This window comes from Macrobrachium nipponense, chromosome 3, assembly GCF_015104395.2.
Source record: "Macrobrachium nipponense isolate FS-2020 chromosome 3, ASM1510439v2, whole genome shotgun sequence".
Classification (NCBI taxonomy): domain Eukaryota; kingdom Metazoa; phylum Arthropoda; class Malacostraca; order Decapoda; family Palaemonidae; genus Macrobrachium; species Macrobrachium nipponense.
In genome coordinates, this window is record NC_087202.1 from 77,854,563 (window position 1) to 77,876,684 (window position 22,122).

Consider the following 22,122-nt stretch of genomic DNA (forward strand, 5'->3'; position numbering starts at 1 on the left):
ACTAAGAGTATTATGTTAATACAATTATCCCCATCCTAATCACATTATGGGCAAACTGGATAGAATGCCGAGAGTTCTATTCCTAGAACCAGGCCCCCCCTGGAATCCGTGGTCCAGCTCCACAGAATAGTTCCGCCTGAAAAACAGGTCCGAACATTGTCGGGTAGATGATGGATCTACCACAGTTCTCACTATTTAGCTTCGGATTTAACTCCACGTTAAGCCATGATATGTTTCTCATTTATTTGCTTTCAAAAATTTTGGCAAAAAATGGAAAAGTCCACATAAGTTTACTCGAAAATATATAATGTCATATGGGACTCTTGGGTTCGAACCTGGGAAGAGATTCCTGAGGTTCGAGAGCCCCCTCACCACGTCAAGGTGGTCCCAAAATGAGGGGGGGCAGATGTTTAACTGGCAGATGCCCATCCTGACTACAACTCTCCCTATTTATCTTGCTGCTTGTTAACATTTCGGTGTTCCCATAATGAGGAATTCTTCAGAGAAACACACTAGTGATCCTGGAACTTGAAAGCCAATACTTTATTATAGTGCTAAACAGGAGGATGCCCTGGATGCTTTTTTAGGTAATGGTATAATTTGTCAAATTATTTTTCAGTGCAAATCAAGACAGCTTTCCCAATGAAACTGACCACGCACTATTTTTCATATACTTGCACATATAAACAAAAGGATAAATAAAAAGCTAAACCTGATTAAACCATGTAAGTCTCAACTGCCTATCACAAAGTTAGTATTCTGTAAACTTTTATTACAAGAAATACAAAAGACTGTATGTTAAGATAAATTCTACTGAGAAATAAGACTAAACATTTTGTAACATACAGGAAACTTTTACAAAAGCAATCATTTTAAGGTCACTTCAATACAGAAGGTAAAATGATACTTCAACATACATCTTCAAAGAATGTCCTTACAGTAACAAATATAATTCATACCTATAGTTTATGGCCTGAAAATTTTATATAGTTTTCAGCAACAAAAAATAAAAAAAGGAAGAAATGTTACCAACAAGACTATTGTTTATGTGTCTGATTTAAGTTTTGTTTCATGCATCATAAAAGAAAGAAATCTATTAAGGTGAATTATTAATAAATTTTATCTTGTGAAATGCTTCCCACAATTATGGCAATGGCTCTTACTTTGACAAAAGCAATAGTTTATGTCAATAATCATTCCACTAAAAATCATGATATAAAATAAAATTCAGTGTTTAGGCAACAGAGCACAGGTATTCAAGAATTAACGAATCCATACACCTTAATAATAAAGAGAGAATGTATACAAATACAACTGGACCCCACTCATCATATCTTTCTTTAAAATAAACTTTATATTTTTTTCAGTGTCGCTTAAGAATGCTTGTACATCTCAAAAAAAGCAAAACTTGTGTAGGAATTGGCTGGTTAACAAACATTCATGAATTACTGAGGACATGAAAGAGAAAACAGTAACAAACTAAGAAATATTTTCAAAATCAATTTCATCATTTTGTAATTTTCAATTATGTAAATACATAGTTCATTCTTTCCCCCAATGAATTTGATCTATGGAAGTTACATACACAATAGTCTTGAGATCCCATTACTTCAAAACTAGAAAAAATTAACATCAGCAACAAGATAAAGCATCAGACTTAGCTAAAACATGAATCTAGAAACATACAGTATATCACCAAGCATTCTAAATTGCTTTATAAGGTACAAAGCAATGTTAAATTCAACATCATAAACAATGCATGACAACAGTATAATCTATCCAACTATTCAATAGGTCTCCAAGTTGCCTAATACAAAATAAAACAGTAGAGAGCTGGTAATATGACCAATTTAGGTATTAATCATTAGTTAACCTTCAAGTCTTAACCTTATACATTCACAGAAAATAGCATTCACAGCAACAAATAAAAAGCTATCAGCACTTCTAAGATCTTTTGATATCAACTTCTGCATCAGCTATTACCGTTCATTATTTTTATTTTGTCATTTTTGAGTGGCTATTAATAACGACTTTAAATATAAGAAAAATTACATTTACTTTATGGAAGTCAAACTTCAAGAACATAACTCATAGTCTCAAACTATAGAAAAGCAACTGTACTCGTATCCCTATAAAGATACTGAAGTAAAAATACAGCATAGTTCTCTTAAAAATATCAAGAATTTAGTAACTATTATACTATTCAACAACTCTGCCGCTGCAAAATGTGAGGACTTCGACAAACAAAGTGATGACAACCATTCTTCCCTTAGTATTTTCTCAAAATAAAGTAGAATTTAAATAAGAGTAAGAAATCTATGGCATGTATTAAGAAATAAAAGTTCCACTTCATAACAGTAAACAACAAAAGGCTAAAAATAATGAACTTTTCACATTTGATTAAAGCACAAGTAAGAAATCTTAACAATGGAATGCATGAATAACAACTCATACTATATGCTAGCCTTACCAAATTATGTTTACATTTATTTTTGTGAAAAACCTAAACCCAAAGAACATTCTATGATGTCTCCTTTAGGAATACTGGATCTCAGGAATAAATTCTTTAATTTCTTTAATATTATAGAAGCTTCTGTAACATGACTTCCATATTGTAGTAGGTTTTTTTTTTTTTTTTTTTTTTTTTGCAAAGTTTTCCTTTATAGTAATATGATCTGACAAACAGTTTAGCATATTCTCAAATAGGCTTCACAAGAGCTATTATGCTTTATGAAATTGTTATTTTGAAAAAAATTAATTTGAATGCAAATATTTTAAATACATGAAAGTAATAAACCATGGAATGCTTGAAACTTTTGCAATATCCCTCTTATATTTTAAAAAATTATGTTTCTTTCTTCAAAAGATGCATTTCCTACAAGAAGAAAGAAAGACATTACAGTAATTTAATTATCGAGAATTTTTGTAACCTAGTGCACAGTAGTAAGGAGTTTAATAATCAGATGATATACTGTATTTGCATAAAGTTCCCCATTCCTTTAATTCCTTTCATAACTAGCTTCTAACACATTCACACTTTTTTCTTATATATATGAATATATATATATTTCATGAGAAGAAGTTCATACTATGCAATGATATGGTAATATAACAGCATATTCTATGAAATAAAACCTAAAAAAACCTGTATATAACAGTTATGATAAAAAAAATTACAAAAACAATCAATGTACAGTATATACACCAGATGTGAAAACTAAATCTATGACTTGTTTGATAAAGCTATTTATTTCAAGGGAGTATTCACAAACAAAGACTAAATACAAATTCTGCATAAGACAAGAAAATACCAAAGCTAACCACTCCAGGTATGTATTAGTATTCATCCTTTTATGATTCTATATCTGGGCCCATATTTAGTAGTTTATTTTACAATGCTGTAATCTGCTGATGGTGATTACCTAAATTGTAGTGAACACAACATTCTAAAACAGAAGCAAAAGTTATATTAAAAACAAACAAGGATTATATAAAATATAGCTTATGTATCATACCTATTAAATAAAAAAAAATATTCACTCCTGAAGCAACTATTAATATATTCCTACACATTACACCTTGCACAATTATCTGAAAATCTGGATTTCTGCATCAAATTACTAAAAAATGAAGAAGGGTCCTAATGACAAGACACATGCCCGATAAACATTTTAAAACAGATTGTTGAGTACAGCATATTTGAAAGGGATGATTGTTGTCTTTAATTTACAATGACCTAAAAACCAGTCAACATTCAAAGTTTGCTCTGGTGGGACAAAGATATTTAAGCATTGCTAAACTTCTTATTACAGCTATGATAAATGCACATGTTAGCAAAGCCTACTCAAGTGGAAATTTCTTAAATTGTAGTTATTTTTTCATAAATATTCAAATTATATTCTTTTGCTAGATTTCATTAAAAATCTAAATTTTGCTAAAAATCTAAGAAATATGGCAAAATTTCTGACCATTACTACCCAACCACGTCTCCGGAACTGTTGCAAGTACGTATAGGTATTTAATCATGAGGGGTTATTAAAAAAATCTCACAAGTGTTCAATATCCTACAAAGGAAGGAAAATAAATTTTCATTAGCTTGATAAAACTAATCCTGAAAAAACACAAATTGTCAGTGCATGCATTCAAACACATTATCATTATTATTATTACTATTATTTTTATTGTTTTTGTTCAAGCAAAATCCCACCAGATCCATCTTGGACCGTTGGCTGACCTACAAGTTTCATGGTTTTTGGTTAAATGATTGTCAGGTATCCACAAGTTTGGTGCATGGACTAGCTTAAATTCTAACATAAAATCATTCAAAATGCTGATTTACTACACAGACAAAACATTTTATACTATAAGAAAACTACAAAATTATACATACATATTGAAAACCCCTTTTACTAATGTAATTACTCAGAAATAGCAAAAAGTACACAAGATGTGTATTCTGCAAATTGCTCTACAAACTCACTAAAGCACTCTCAACACCCCACAAAACCCAACACCACAAAAAAAAAAAAAAAAAAAAAAAAAAAAAAAAAAAAAACACTCCTCAACAATAATGAATGAGTCCTAACTTCATTTATATTTATAAAGTGCAAAATCGTGCAATTCATTTAACCTAGCTATATCTATTAATAGACCAGATATGTTTCACAGTATGAAAAATGGGAACCCAAGTATCTAACAGAAAATGTGCACCGGCATCTTGCTTGGAACTTCAAAATTATAATTTTCGAAGCATTACACAACCTCCAATCCCACAAACTCCTACAGCATAGATTCTTTTTCTGTCATTTCAAAACTGGATGAATATCCTGATGTTATGTATGCTCAGTAAAACTCAACAGAACTGGAAAGACATCTCAGATTTTACATTCTTCAATTATGAACTGGGAAAACCAAGAATGCAACAAACTGAGAGGACAGTGTAGGGATATACATACTGTATTCCTCTTGAAAGTTATCTGTAAGTTATCAGGACTTTCCGGACTATGTGACTGAAATGAACCCTAATCAAATACCAATTTAGCTCCAACAGTCACAGCAAAATGTAAACCAAATTGTTGCTACAAAAACCTAAACCTATATACCTGTACCACTATTTGTATATAAAAGCACAGCTTTTTTGTTTAAAAAATTAGTATACAAACAATAAAAGTATAGTGGAAATAATTACACTTAATAAAATACAGGTGAAAACATTTTTATGAAAACATCAAGGTAAAGAAAATGAAGGCCACTAACAAAGTAAAGCCATATTCCCTTATAATTTTCAAGACTACTAGGGTTATCTTTAGTCTCACTAATAACACTTCAGTCTCTTACGAAATCATTACTATTCATCATTAGATACTCTAGTAATTAAATGAATAGTTATGAAACACAATACCATCATTACTCTATGTACCATGTAACCAAATGAAAGCTATTACATTTTTGTTGCTATTATTGATATCTGTCATAACACTGTCATAAACACTTCAACAGACACTTTCTATGTTTAATATCTACATCACAGATCTAGTCTAATGAATTGTAATTTAAATCAACATTTCCACATAAAAATGTATTTCATTCTTTTTGAGATATGTAAGCCATTTCCTAACATCATAGTGTTTTGATAAAAGTTTTTCCAAATTAAGAGGATAAATAGCAGGACACCAAGAGGAAAGTAAAGAAAGGGATAAAGGCTGAGACCAAATCAAAACTGATTTATCTGAAGTACATATATTAATTAATCAGTGCATTCAAAATTGAATTTATAAATAACTTAAGGCATAAAATGCAAACGGAAATTTCTAACAACTTTCATAAACTTTTTTTACTCACAATCTCACCTACATGCTTATTTTTAGTCATCCTCTTTTACATATTTTACCAATCTTTCCATGGCGTTTTTTATCTAGGAGCAATCTATTCTGAAGAAAACTGATGAACAAGCTTTCTATTTTTTTTTAATACATACCAAGACTGAAAAATAGTAAAAATAAGCAGTAATGTCATTCTAGTGAATGAATACAAGTAGACAACTCCATTCAGCATTTCCACAGGTTTCTACATTTACAAAATGTAAAAGAATATTTTCCAAGCACCACACAATCCTTTACATCTATGTAACCCCCATACAATGCTGACGTTATTCCTGAAGATTTAATAAATAATTTTACTCCAGTGTTTCCCAATTAAAATTTCACTGATGCCAACAGATATCAATAAGTCTGTTCCATTTAATTCACTGAACCTATGTATAAGCTCTAGTGCCATAATGAATGTTAAGATGCTGTAAGCATTCTTCATAAGCAGCCTCTGGGAATCAGAATCTCTATAGTATATTTTTCGTTCTCATCTGTGCACTTTCACTGCTATGTAATTACTTTACATAAATTTTTCAGTGAAAACACTTCATTTTCAGTTAATTTTAAAATACATATAAATGAAATGATGTCATTAACACAAGCTTCAAGCATAGTAAAAGCATCTCAGCAGGGAGCAGTGTTTTACATTACTATGCCGTAATTTCATTTTCATACAAAATCATGCTGGAAAACATGAAAGTACCCTTAAAACGATCCTACTAGAGATGATTCACATAAAACTGTAGGAAATGATAATTGTAATGGGCATAATAAAAGGCAACATTTTGGGGGGGTATGGATCAAACATGGTTCTATACAATCATGGAGTACTATACACAATGTATAGACAAACAACTAGCTCTCACAAAATTACAATATCTTATTTTTTTTTAAATGAGAAATTTCTCACTTAATGAGAAATTTACATAAATAAAAATATGTAACCTCTATTAGCAAAGATTTCTTGACAATTCAAATGTTTTTAAAGCTACACATAAATATGAAAGTAATATCTATCACACATACACACACACTAGTTCATATTAACCAGTACTTTACTGCAACTAAACCCTTCATAAAATACAGTACATCGTAAACATATGTTGTAGAGGAAATAAGACAACAGCCTACCAACATAAAATTTACAAGACGTACACAAGAGAGCAGAGTTCTATAGCAAAATTTTGAAGATTTTTCAAGGTAATACAAATAAAAGGTTACCCTATATAATGTATTAGCTTTCATCTTACAGCCAAATTATTTTTAAAAAATCATAAAACTTCAATATCTCAGCTGCAAAGATATGCTACTTTCATTATTACCCCTCATCAACATTGTATAAATAAAAATAAGAAAGAGAGGCACATCAAGAAGATGCAACCCTCTAAAACTAGAGCTGCCATTTGTACCCAGACACAGATGAAGAAAATCTATAGAAATAAAAAAACTGCATGAAAAAAAAAAATTATAATAGCCACAAAACTTTTTCCTGTGCGGAAACATCTAAATATCAAACATGAAAACTACCCACTTAAACTGCTATCTTTCAATTTTGTTCTAACATATGCTAAAAGTTCTACCCTAACAAAAAATAAATGCAAAAAAAAACTTTGGCAATAGAACTATGTTACTTTGGTATTCAAACGCTACCTGGCTTGGAAGTTCAGTCAATTGCTCTAAAGATTATGGAAGGAAGTTGATATAACCCCAGAAATAAATACTATTACAATATGAAAAGTTTTACAGGGTACCAGCAATGTTCCAAGAAGCATGAAAGAAGTAAATAAATACTTCCTCGTACTTTGATGTTTCAGTCTATATGTTATTGGCATTGTGTAAAATTAATACATATATTATAAATAATGCCCATAAATTCTTAATATATGTTACTTATGACAATCAGCACATTCCCAATATCTGCCAGTATGAGAGCTCAGGCTCTCGATTTGGTGGTCTGGTCAAGCTTTTTCCTATAAGCAGTTAACCCAATATGGTAATGTAGGAAACAGGGCAAAATAGAGTTAAAGCAAAAATTTAGGTTGCCTTATCTTCAACCTAGCCTATGTTATTCTGACCTAATCTAAGATAGCTAACCTGACCTAACATAGTGTTACTTACTTAATGTTCAAACATTAAACTGCTTATTATACACTTTGCCTAAGTCATACATGCATTGTACAGAACACTTGGGTATTGTATATGTCTGAGTATGTCACATCAATTCAGAAAATTTAATTTATTGCAAAAGCTGCATGGAATTCCCAAGAATTCTATTTATTACCAAACTTGCACACTATACCATTAATATATAAACTAATATAAAACAAACAGTTCAACACTAACACTGGCCACAAGTTTACCTAAATGTGATGCATCATAAAACTCATTAGTCATGAACCTTGCAATTTAATGCCCAATATCAGCTACATATGTAGAAGAATGATGTTTCATTAGAAAAAGCTGACATATTTCTCCAATTACATGCTTAAAAAGAGAGTACATAGTATATTTATGGTAGTTCCTGATAAAAAAAAAAAGCCATTTTAAAAATCATGTGACATCAGCATAATTCCCATCATAATTAAAAGAAACAGTACTTCAAAAATGTTAAAAATATGATAGTTATCTGCTCAAATTTTATTGTTTTTGAAATATCTGCAATAAAGCTCAAAAATGACTTGAGCATAAGGTATGGCACTGTATACAGTGTTCTTGACCATATTAGAAAATATATATAATCTAACATAATATAATGTAGGCAGAAAGAAATTCCACTCATACTAAAATAGAAGAAGGGAAGTCGCTACTGTAACTAAATTCTCCAAAAATCTTTGTTCATTTTGTACACAAATACGTGGACTGACTGTACATAAGATGTGAGACTGTATACTTGGATTTCATTGTGGTCACAATTATTACACTTCAATAGTGACTAACAAGATATCATTCAAATTCTTTATAAAACAACAACCATCTTTTATCATAACATGCACAGTCAAACTTCTGTCCCAGAGGTCCTGAGAGGTCCTATATTCCTCAAACTGTTGAACTGTGGAACAGTCTCCCTGAGGATGTTGTGCAATTGGAACCTTAAAAGTTCCAGCAAAGATGCATTGCATTACTATTACCCTAAAGCAATTCTCTTTGTGATTTATAATTTACTTACATTTTTATATATTTATTTATTAATTTGTTAATTTTCACCTTCTGTTACTTCTTTTAGGTGAACACCACATTCTTTGGAAGGTTGATTTTCAAATTGCCCCTGTGGGCTTGTTCCATATGAATAGGGTTCATCTTCTGAATAGTAATAAGTTAAATCTAAGGTAAATTACACACTATAAGGCATATTGGTCCAGTAACATGTTCAGTCTCCAAATCATGAGTCAAAATAAAGTGTGCTTTAAATATACTACATGGAAAATAATCCTTACTAACTTTGCTTTATATATACGTACTCTTATTAGTAAACAAATTTTCTCACATAGGACTGAATTATTATTATTATTACTATTATTATTACTAATATTATTTTTATTCATAACAAGCTTAAATTCAAATGAAACAAACATGAAAGGTCATTAACCATCACAGCAAACTTAAAAAAAAAGCATTAATATGAAAAAACAAAAAAAAATGATTAAGTGTAAAGGATAATACAGAAAATAAATACATGATCAGGTAAATACCTGATGTACAGGTATACTATGAGAAATGTAATGAAACTTCATCTCACCTTGATAATTATGCAACTTGACCAATATCTGTGCAACGAAATAGACTTCTGAAATATGTCCGATTTGTCAAACTTGTTGGTACATATGTATGTGCATATTGAAAGGTAAGTATGCTCAACTATACTGTAATATTATTGTAAAAACAGGGGTTGAGAAAGAAGGCAGATTATTGTATAGAATAATTTAAAAAGACAAGTGGGAAGCAATTTATAATTCATTGGAAAAGCATGTAATAAATGCATCCTCAAATAAGAGATGAAAAGATTTAGCAAAGTAAAGCCAACGAAGATGAACAAGTAATTTGGGAATGGATAAAAAATCAAAGGCTGAAAGCACACCAGTGGGGTAGAAGGAAAATGTGGTACAGTTCCCGGTTTACAGCAGGGGATCTGTTCCCGATGACGCACCGTAACCCAAAAAATGCTGTAAACTGAAACATCATCATAATAATAATGGGAATGTTCTAAAGGGTCCACAATAATCAAAGTGTTGTGAGTCCGGGTTCACCTTCAGTCCACAACAAAAATACTTTTTTTTTTTGGACTGAAGATGAACCCAGGGAAGGGTTCAAAAGCTTTTTGTAAAGTTTTAAAAATTATACACGGACTCACAACACTTTGTATTATTGTGGACCCAGTAGAAAATTTTTCCCAAATAATGGGAATAAATGGTGCCACAAAATGGTGCATGTTGCCACAAAACTGCTTACGGCAACGTAAAAATAGATTAACAGTGCTGTGAAGCAAGCACTGTAAAGTCAAAACACCATTAACCAACACCGCTGTAACCCGGGGACTGCCTGTACTAAGTTAAAATATAAATGGATTTAAAGTGTAACAAATAATTGCAAAATGACAAAGGTATTCTTAATGTAAAGTGGGGATACATTTCCAGCTAAATATCTATTGGTAGAGATTAAAAGAAAAATGCTACTTCAATAAGACAATGTCAGGAACATAATTACTCACAAAGTTTTGAGGGTTCAAACAACAGGAATGTTAAAGTCTTGTGTAAGTTCTGACAGATCTAATGATGCAAAATTACAGAGAACAGTGGAAGTTTTATTCATATATGCTATTACTCTAGCATTTCCTCTTCAAACCTTGTTCCAGTTTATCTCTCAAGAATCTTGGTTCAACTTTCCCTGCCTGGGGTTGCCCAGAACTAATTTTTCATACGTAAATAAACACATTTCACTTTTTATAAGTTCTAATAAACCAAGAATATCATTTTACCCATCAAAAGAAGAAAATGAATTGGTTAAAATTAGCCCGTTAAACATTTTGTTTCTGAAAACCCTCAAAGTACTGCACAGTAAAACTGTTGGTTTTCAGAGGATGACCTCAAAGTGCAGTAAATGAGTAGCAGCACCAGATTTAGAAATGCTATTTTCTCTCCAATTTTAAAATAAATTTTACTTGAAACATCTGGAGAATTGTTTTATACCGATGTTCTAATCTTTATCTGTAAGGTAAAACTATCTTTTCTGACAGTATTATTTTGTAAGAGTACAATAGGTGAATGTATTCACTTGCATGGCTAAGGGAGCTTTAGCCAAATAAAATAAACATTCATGACCAGTATACATTGCTTAAAACCTAATTACCCTTTAATATTCAATGGCACTACTTTTCAGGCACTGCAACTACCTTCATCAATGAACATTGCTGGTCACCATTCATGACTAGTTGACAAAAATAATTACTGGAGTGGAGGCAACTGTATTTTCTGCTTCTTCTCTAACCATTGCAGTCTACTTTATCATTCCTCATGCATATATATTTACTTAATTTCCTTTTTTAACATTCTTTGTTGACTTTCATGGTTAATCACACAAAGCAGAGTTATCCCATTTAAAACAGAGAAAAACAGTGAGTTAAAGGCACAAGCAAATGTTAATTTTCACCCCTTTCATTTTGATATTACTGTATATGTTAAGCTCAGAACAACATTGGTTTTATGACATTCTTTGTTCTTACTGATATGACTACATTTACAACAACCTACATCTAAACCTATTTTCAAGCAATATAATTACCTAAAGCTTTCAAAAACCAGCTTGAGGATAATGTTAATGCAAATGAGTGCACAAAAAGTTTGAAAAATTCTCATTTTAAAGGTTTGGTTTGGTTTGTATGGTTTTCATGTTGCATGGAACCAGTGGTTATTCAGCAATGGGACCAACGGCTTTACGTGACTTCCGAACCACATCGAGAGTGAACTTCTCTCACCAGAAATACGCATCTCTCACACCTCAATGGAATGCCCGATAATCGAACTCACGACCACCGAGGTGGTATGCCAATACCATACAGACCACGCCACTAAAGGCAAACTAACTGTAATATGGCCAGCTACCACTTTACACCACTGTGTTTTTGATCTGGTGTACAGGTAGATGACTGTCAGAATGTAACATGTCCAGATAGCATAATTATGGCACTTTACACCTGGCGTCAAATGCATGCACTTAGAAATGGTTGACAGGTAGATGACTGCCAGAAGAGCAAAATGTCCAAATAGCATAGTTGTGTTTATTATAATTAGGAGTTATCTAAATAAAAACTTAATGATAACCATAATTTTTCCTCAAATGTACATTATGCCTAATGATAAAATAGCACAACTGTCAAAATCAGTCTTGAAATGGGTTTCAAATATACATTATTGCATGCACAAAATTGTTACGTATTTTCTATATATTTTGGCGTGAACTGAAACAAATCTCACCGAAACAAATCTCACCAAATATTAGAAGAAAAAAGTAACTATCAACACTATCATAGCCCCTAATATACTGTAAGTCTTCAGGATATGTTATTTATTTCATGCTGAGCATAACTTAGCAAAATGCATATATGCGCTGCAATTTAAAAGACAGCTCTACCCACAAAAATGCATGCCCACCAACTGATAGAATTGTTCGCACTGAGAAATAAAAAGATGCCTCGAAAAACCATGTATAATTATCAATATCTCAGAAAATGAAAAAAGGAGGATAATGGGGAAAACAATGTAAATATTTGTTGAGGAATGGTAACACTGTATCTGGAAACAAAAAAAGCAATATATCACAGTGACCTGAGATAAAAGTAGGGCATCATCAATTAATAAGGATAGGGTGAACTGAATTGAATGGGGCTCATCCAAACCAACATCATGTTTGGTATAAATTAACTACACATAATGTTTCACATGTAGAAAATTTTATCAATTTCAAGTGTTAAGTAAAATCTAGTCTTTAGAAAATGTTGATAGTAACTTGTTTCTTCTGACACTTAAAGAGGGATTTGTTCCAATTTGCATTAAAACACATTAAAATATATATACGATCTAAACAAAATACAGTAGTGTGCATTCAAAACCCTCTTCAATACTCTGATTTCAGCAACCATGCTATTTAATTTTGGACTTCCAAAGACATTTTTCAAAGTCTCTCAATCATATGCCATTATTAACATATATAGCATATATTTGAGGGTAAAATTTGGGTTATCAAATAAGCTTTCATTGAGAACAAGTAATTATTTGAAATACATATAAAGATGCTATTCAGACTGTTACATTTACCAATCATCATCAAGACGCCAATTCCAGTAATTCTACATGCATTTTTGCCAGATTAAAAAAAGTAAAACTATAAAAGAGGTAAGCTTTAGAGCTTGTGCCAAAAGCTGTCAGGGTGAAAGTTTTAAATGCAAAAATTTGTGTATTAGAAGATCAGCTATTTTCCTGATCTGCATAAATGGTAGACATTATAAAGTAAGGAAAACTTGCATCACTCTGTCTGGGCATGCATGGCTTATAAAACTCTGACACATGAATTCCCACTGATACTATAACTATCTACCTGATCTTAAATCCTGTGACTTTTTCCTAATCCCCCCCAAAAAATTCTGGTTAAAAAGTGGCAGTTTTGACACGATTATGATTTTAGTGAATTATAGATCCTTAAAACACAGACATATTGCTGCAATGAGAGCATGGAATCATGGATAAATCACTGAGATTGTCATATCTATGCTCAATGAGCCAATTCCTTGAAATTACTATGGGTAGTACCCTGTTACGAAGATTAATGGTTGTATTTTCTATACCCTAGGAGACATGGGATGTTCTTAAATTCAATCAGTATTAACAATGAACACTAAAATAAAAGAAATTAAGAATGCTTCATATCAAATTGAAAAAAAAAGGTACTTTAAGACAATGTCAATCAAGATTATATTTCTTTCACACCCAGTTCTAAAACGTACAAACTAACCCCTATTAATAATAATCCATCACACTAAAATTAAATCTCTCATATTATCTCACTGTTATCAAAATCTGTGCATCTAAAGGCGAACCACACAAAATCTAATGCGCATCTGTTATGTCTGTGGGAATAGCCACTCACTTGATAAAAAATATTTCACTGTGATACTAAAAGAAGAAAATTATAAGCCCTTTCTGAGGTACTGAATAATTGAACAAGAGAGTGATGGCATCACAGGATAATGATTACCTCTACTTGGAAGATGTGTTCTCACTACTATAGTAATTGGTAGTTTCATGTTACTTGAGTAAAATGAGAATAACGTATGAAACTACTTCATTACTAGAGTAAAATATGAAATTTATATAACACAACAAACAATTATGTAAGAGTATTATGTAAGAGGAAAACTGCCAAAAATGCCAATTACAAGTGAGATGAGCAAACACTTATGAGCACCATCAATCAGTTTGTTATGAAATACAGTAAGACCATACTACTAATTAAATATTCATAGATTCTCAGGTCAAACTTGGAAGGCTGGCTTTTGTGTTGTAGAATAAAACCATTCATACTATATCTTTGTAAAAACTTCATAATTTGGCATACAAAAAATGTTGAAGATTCTGCAAAAATTTCTTAATTTCTTAATTTATATCCAATTATCAGCATACCCTCGTGAATGAATTTACGCATTGACATGAAATTTGTCATTATTAATTTTGTAATGACTAAATACAGGAACTGGGTCATGTGTGGCCCACTAAATGGTTGTGAAAAATTCTCAAGATAAGAGGATAATATCACTTGTACATCTTCAGTATTCCTGTTTGGATTGATGGCTGGCATATTGCTCTAATATGATATAAGAAAATTTTGCAATAAACCAAAGCACTTCAGCCATTCAGTGAAAAGATGTAGTTGGAGTGGTCAGACCTTTACTACTGTGGACTGAATTCAGCAATGACCCAATCATTTATAGGAATTTGTATCTTTGATCTTGTCATGACAGTTGCACAAATAGAATAATAATGCTGAAAATTACAAACTCTTCAATGGAAACAAGAGACCTACTGACAAGAACAGTTTTTCTAAGAAAAATTTCATTTCTATAATCGCAAGTTTAAATTTATCACAGAAATAATTCCTAGAAAGATAATAATCGGACATTAAACCGTGCCAAACCAAACGCAAAGCCTCAATTTTCACTAAAAATGCCAGAAAAGTCCATGTTACACACAAATCAAAGCCTTATACAACAATAATTGTCAAACACACCTTTCTCTGAATTTATGGGTAGAAAATCCCTGCCAAAGACTAAAGAATAATTTGATCAAATATAGCCCTCTTTTCACTAGCTTCTTGACTAATCTGTTAAATTATAAGATGAATTCTGCAAGGCTACCTCGTTAAACATGATAGATTTTCCTATATATTGGACATGGACAGTTAGTATAAAATACTGTTTAGCTGAGGCTATACATTATGTAGCATTAGTGTTAGCTAGGGAGACCTTGAAAATGTTCAAGTATTGGCAACACTGGGTCTTTGTTATTCATTGATAGGCTAGATGGCCAAAGTATCTAACTAGCTGAAAAGCTACTGTACATAAAATATTAAGGTTCAATCCACTGTATGTCCAGAATGGTACTTTCATAGTACATACTTTATTACATGATATAACAATCTTTATAAATGAATTTTTTTCCCTTCATGTGATATTACTGACTTAGCACTACTTTTACCAGATGGAATGACTAGAAATTTGGGTGTAATCAATAACTTCTCTTATATAAAGTTCTTAAGACACTTTGGTAAGTGGGATACAAAAGCCAATTGACTCTTCATGAAAATTAAAAATACCTTTATATGTAAGGTTCCTTCAATGGCCTTCATGACAAATCTTATGATTACTTTTATCTACAGGTATTTTCAACTATGCCGCAATGACCTTTTGCATCATCTTTTACATATCACACAATATCCAGCAAAGCAAATAAGATCTCAAACTTAAACAGTAATTACTATCACTGTACAATATGATGCAAAATTACATTACATAAGTTCAAGTAAGAAAAATTCTCATTCCATAAGGATAATAAATCCTTTTCCAGTAACAGCTTGAATATTGCTACAATAGTAATGACTAACATAGTCAACAGAAATGACCCCACAAATTACAAGGATGAAGTGCCTTGATAAACATTAACACATCTTTGCTATATATATATATCTTGTCAAATGCTACAGACTTATTAATACATAGTCTTTAATACAAAAACTTGATGAGATTCAAAACTATTTAGTCTCCTCAATACCTTAAAAGTTAGCCTGCTGGAAGAGGATATATTAACTGCCAAATGTATTATCCTTGAACATGAGTTCTCTGAAGAATGGACACTAGAGGTTTATCTGAAGCTTGACCATTGTGCAGGAAGTCTTCAAGGACCTAGTGGAAATAAATAAGACTTACATAATTTTCCATTCATCCTTAGTATAGTAACCCCTAATAAGATAATATATAATTTGATAAAATGTAAACTTTCTAAACAACCGTCAAGGAGTGTAATCACAATGAGTTTCAGCAGCAATGGTACCCAACCTAAATAACAGTTACAGTAATTATTCAGAACAAAACCACTGCAAGCTAATCTATTAATTATCACTAATTAATAGATTAATGGATCAATAATTCAATAACAATTCTTAATAATGGGCCATTAATTCAAAAACATGAGCCATGTAAGTTGGAGGAAAAAAATGTAGTGGTTAAGTGATAAAAGTAAAATGTTTTTGCTACCAACCTGGAAGCTCATTTCCTGCTGCAATATCACCATGTTATCAGGGTTATCCAAACAACAAGCAAGAAGAGTTGGGAAAAGAACAGCAGTGAGACGGGGCTCACTGAAGTACTGCCAAGGCAAATTACACAGCTGCTGTAAGACACTTGGGACCTCTCCACTCTGTATAACCATCTGGAAAAGTTTTTGTCAATATTACATGAAAAGTGTCTATAATAAATTAACAACATAATAGAAATATACCATAGCCGTTCACTGTTTTAAACTAGTGATACAGACATCCTACAATATCTTAACTTCAGATGAAAGTAAGTAGTTCTGTAACAGAATTATAATATACCTCTAAGCAATCTAACAACGTTATACAGTAAACCTCCAACATTTGTGGGATTAGGTTCCAGAACCTGTCACAGATCAGGAGGAATTACAAATGTTTGGTACGAGTCACTGAAAATGCTGGTAAATTATTTCTATAGAGTTTAGACCCTAAAAATGACCCAAAACATGCTCCCAAAGCACTTTAATTTCATTTAAAAGTTAGCTTAATACATTACTCTTAAAAAGAAATAAATGGTTGACGTGCAAATTTAGCATATAGTATCACCTAATAGATATTTGACACACAAGTGCATTTACCCCTATTCCAATTTATTAGCTGCCGTTTTCTTTTGCACTTACAGAAAGGTACAACCAAGTAACAAATGGTCTGTAAACTAAATGACTGAAGTTGTCTTTGTCATTGTCAAGCAGGTTAACTAGGTAAACTTTATGTCACAGAAGTCATATTATAAATGTACAATTAAATAAAATAAAGAAAACATACATACTGTATACAGATCTGTGGAAAAATCGCAGATGTAAATTAGTTAGGTTTCAATTAAAACTTCGTGAATCCATGAATTTGCAAATCCAGAAACGCGAATACACTAGGTATGACTGTACATTCACATATTTAAAAGATTGAAATGGAAAGATTATTGTATTTCTTTAAACTATTACATATGAATTTTGTAATTATAACTATTATTATAAATAATAATTGAAAATATTAATAAACATATTATGCATACATGTACCATAAAAATTCTACCATCTCAGTAAAAGAGAGAGAGAGAGAGAGAGAGAGAGAGAGAGAGAGAGAGAGAGATACATGAATGTTAGTGGCAACACAACACACTTGCTCCCCCTCTTGTCACATTACTTGACATATTTGACACCTTGGTACCTGGATCTAAAAAGAAAGATGCAGGGTAGAATGGATTTTCCTTCATTCTTACATAATTTTTTAATTTATAAACTAAAATCTTACTGATTCACTATACTATTTTCTTTAATGAATTGATATTATTGCTGTTTACATTAACATTAATATTTGGAGGGAATTAGTAAATAATTTGAGAGAGAGAGAGAGAGAGAGAGAGAGAGAGAGAGAGAGAGAGAGAGAGAGAGAGAGAATTACTACTTTTATTACTTTACAGTATTAATCAAATTTATTTGAAAATTAGTAAATAATTTTTGTATCATAAAAATGTATTTAGTCATGAAAATAACATCAAAGTACACTAATTAGTGAATATTTATTATTGCAAAAACCCGTGAATAGGGAGATTTCCTGCGAACAATGGGTAGATATGGTCCAAAGGAAACTCCGCGAATAGGTGAGTCCGTAAATGTCAAGAAAGCAAATACAAGGGTTGACTGTATACACACACACACACACACACACACACACACACACACACACACACACACACACATATATATATATATATATATATATATATGTGTGTGGTGTGTGTGTGTGTGTATGTGTGTGTGTGTGTGTGTGATATATATATATATATATAATATATATAGATATATATATATATATATATATATATATATATATATATATATATATATTATATATATATATACACACACACACAAACACACACACACACACACAGTGCTCTCCCGCATTCGTCGGGGGATGCATACAAGAAAAATGCTGAAAACAGCCTATTTTGTAAGTTAAAACTCAAGAAAAAGCTACTAAAAATTTTCATACTTATTTGGTTTTTTGATAGTTTTATCACAAAAAGTGCATTTTATGATGAAATTGATAAAAAAACCAGGAATTTGTGGATGTTTCTCATAGAAAAATACTGGGAATATACAAATTTTCCGCGAATAATGCGGGGAAACGTTCCCAAGAGAAATCCGCGAATGTGTGAGTCCACGAATCCGGAGAACGCAAACACGGGGGGGGTCCACGTATATATATAGTATATATATATATATATATATATATATATATATATATATATATATATATATATATATATATATATATATATATATATATATATATCTGGTTGCTAAAAGTCAATAAAAGTTATATAAAAACTAAAAATACTGTATTCTAATATAACTAGAGCACATTGGGGTGATAAAAGATTTTGCATACATAATAAAATGAAATGAAATTGATCCATACCTGATTTTCCTTATTGTTTACAGCATAATAACCAACAAGAGCAATAACATTATGGAGTATTTCCTCACATGGCCAATAGGAACAATACCAAAGTAGGTAGGAAGCAATGTGGCGCAATTCCAGAGATATACCTTCACTACCTAAAACACCCTGTAATGAAGAAAAGAGTAAGCAATACCCTATATGATTAAATACAGTACAATCTTGTTATAGCATTCAAAACAAACCAATACCCAAAGCCCTATTATGTAATATATATTTCAAAGTCCTGCCTCCTATTTAATTATGCCAATAGACAATGCACTTACAGTGGCAAGTTTTGTTTAAAGACAAAGTCTCAGGTGACTATGTTTTTGAAAAATAAGTCACCATCTAGTGGCAGTTTTGTTGGAACACATTTTAAAACACAAGAGAGAGAGATGAAAGTTACTACTCAAAATCTCATACTCGGACACATAAAGCAATTGTCATGAGAAAATCTGTCTCACTCTTTCCTCTCTGATGGTATGTGGTATTCCCATATGAACAAAGTTTATTTTATAGATTTTTTTAACCTAGTTTTATGTACAGATTATGCAATATATTAGAGCGATTCTCTTTTCGCTGCAAGTGCAATACCCATTGATGCCTTATATATAAGACTTTCCTGCAAATTAATTTAAGGGCACACCAAGGAAGTATTGAATTTTAGCTATCACAAGTTTTCCACTGTTTTGTACCCAAATAAACATATCCTGAAGTAATAATAGTAAAAAAAAAAAAAAAAAAAAAAAAAACTATATTGGTTGTATGGCACTGTGAACCACAAATTGTAAAAGGATTTGTAAAAAAAAAAAAAAAAAATCTGCAAAAATAATTCTGGATAGCATCAAGTAAGTTATACTACACTGTTTTGGACTGTTATACAGGCAGTCCCCAATTATCGGCAGTCTCCTAGTTTAATAGGGCTTGTCTAGTGCCAAAAATTGGCAATTTTCAGCACATTATTGTGCCGATTTCCGGTTATTGGCACCGATACATACCTAACTAGGGTGCCATAAATCGCCGATTTTCGGTTATAGGCGATTTTTGCTAATCATGAAGCTGTTGAAATGGAAAACTTCCCCCTCCTCCCCCCAAATCCAGGGACTGCCTGTATGTGTAAATAAACTTATCTTGAAACATTATCACTAACAAAGGTTTTAAACCGATTCATGGAAAATTTCGTTCACCACTTGTATGTCACTGTGAAAGACAAATTGTAAGAAAAGTCTATTAAAAGTGTCAAAAAATTTATAAAAAATTAATTGTCACCCACTAAAATGTTCCATTCTCTCTAGCAGTAGTGTCATAGAGAAAACAGGTTATAATAATATAGGGATAACTTGCTCAAGATGTCCTCATCATCTCAGGATTCTTGAAAGTTCAAAAATTATTTTATTTTCTCAAAACTTACTTCTTTCAGAATTAAATTAAACGTTTATTTCTCCCAGAAGACTGAACCAAAGCCAATGAAACTTTTAGTGTACTTTAACTACTATATATCTTTATTTTGTCGTCAGGAAAATCATTTTTCTGTGAAACTTATTTTTGCATATTATTTTTGAAGTGACATTATTTTTTCCAAAAGCAAAACAAATGAACTTTAGAGGTCGAATTTCTAAATTTCCTAGCGAAAGAATTAAACAGTCATTTACATACTTGATAATGAGGCTTTATTTCATCAGCGTTCCCATTAAAAAGTCACAATACTCCCCACTCAGTTCATATCATATATCCAAAAAAGCATAACTCAAAAGTTTAAAACGACCTGAGAAAAGAATATCTTTTTGAAAATTTAAGAACTTTACAACTCACTAACCTGGAACATTATAAGATTAAGGGATGCTAAATTGTGCAGCAAAGTTGTAGCAGCAATAGTAAGAGCCTGGGTTGTTTGTGAAAGTTTAGAAGGAGCTTGTGGCAATGCTGATCTTCCACCTTGGTGCAATAAAATGCCATATAATAAGCTTACGACACCACAAGCATCGGTTACGTGAAGAGTTCCAATCAACTGTGTTGGGTCATCAGGTAAATTCCTGTGGAAAAAGTTACTTTATATAATGAATGACTAAAGAAATATTTATACAAAATTAATAAAAGAGAAAAGTACTAAGGCAAATGAACTTTATTAAGGGAAAGTAGTAACATGAGTTTTAGGCAGATAAAGAATGGCAATCTTGCCAAAAACTTCTGCAGAAGACACTTGGGAAAACAGGTTTAATACTATTCAGCCTCTAATGAAATTACTTTCAACAAAATCTCTCTCAAATACTTACTCGTTACATTAAAGTATCTTGATCCTAATATTCAAAATCCCTCTCAAATACTTGTTACACTAGAGTATCTCAATCCTAATATTTCTGTTAAAGCACCAAACACATATTTGACTGCTAAGATTAAATTGTAAAAAATAAATAAATAAAAGGAAAATGTTCTTGAGTGTACCCTCAGGCAATTAACCTTCACAGTCCAGGCTAAATATACGTATATTAAGCACACCCCTATACCAGACTAAATTTAAGGATGACCAGTTTAAAACAAAAGCTCACCAGTAGAAAGAGGAAGATATGCATATACACCTGGCATAAGAAAACAAATGAAAATGTTCTGAACCTTCCAGGGGAAGTTGAAAGGGAATATTTCCAACCCTGTGTGGGGCCTCTTTTCCAAATGACAATGCTAATTTTATCATGTCATGTTTTTTTATATTCTTTTATATTTATTTGTAAAATTATAATTATATCTCACACAATATCATAACAGATAAGAACTAAAATCAGTAACAAACTCTGAGTATAACTGAACTAAAATCAGTAACAAATTCCGAGTATAATTATTGTAAATTATTTATGAAATGTCATTGAATGGAAATTTTGGACAACATTCCCCTATGAAATCTCAAGGCAAACTGCTCTCTCACACTTGTACTGACTAGATATTAGAGTTGGGGTATAGG

General features: G+C 31.5%; 1 protein-coding gene across 1 annotated transcript in view; it reads right to left on the minus strand.

Moving 5' to 3' along the window:
* Positions 1 to 711: 711 nt before the first annotated feature.
* The window catches only part of LOC135221835 (S phase cyclin A-associated protein in the endoplasmic reticulum-like), a 233,562-nt gene continuing 212,151 nt past the window's right edge, over positions 712 to 22,122 (minus strand). Inside the window, exons 25-28 of the mRNA XM_064259737.1 lie at positions 20,986 to 21,202; positions 19,146 to 19,295; positions 16,667 to 16,837; positions 712 to 16,311 (exon numbers count right to left, since the gene is read on the minus strand). Coding sequence (XP_064115807.1) covers positions 16,228 to 16,311; positions 16,667 to 16,837; positions 19,146 to 19,295; positions 20,986 to 21,202 — 622 coding nt within the window. The 3' untranslated portion in view covers positions 712 to 16,227. The remainder of the gene's footprint in view (positions 16,312 to 16,666; positions 16,838 to 19,145; positions 19,296 to 20,985; positions 21,203 to 22,122) is intronic.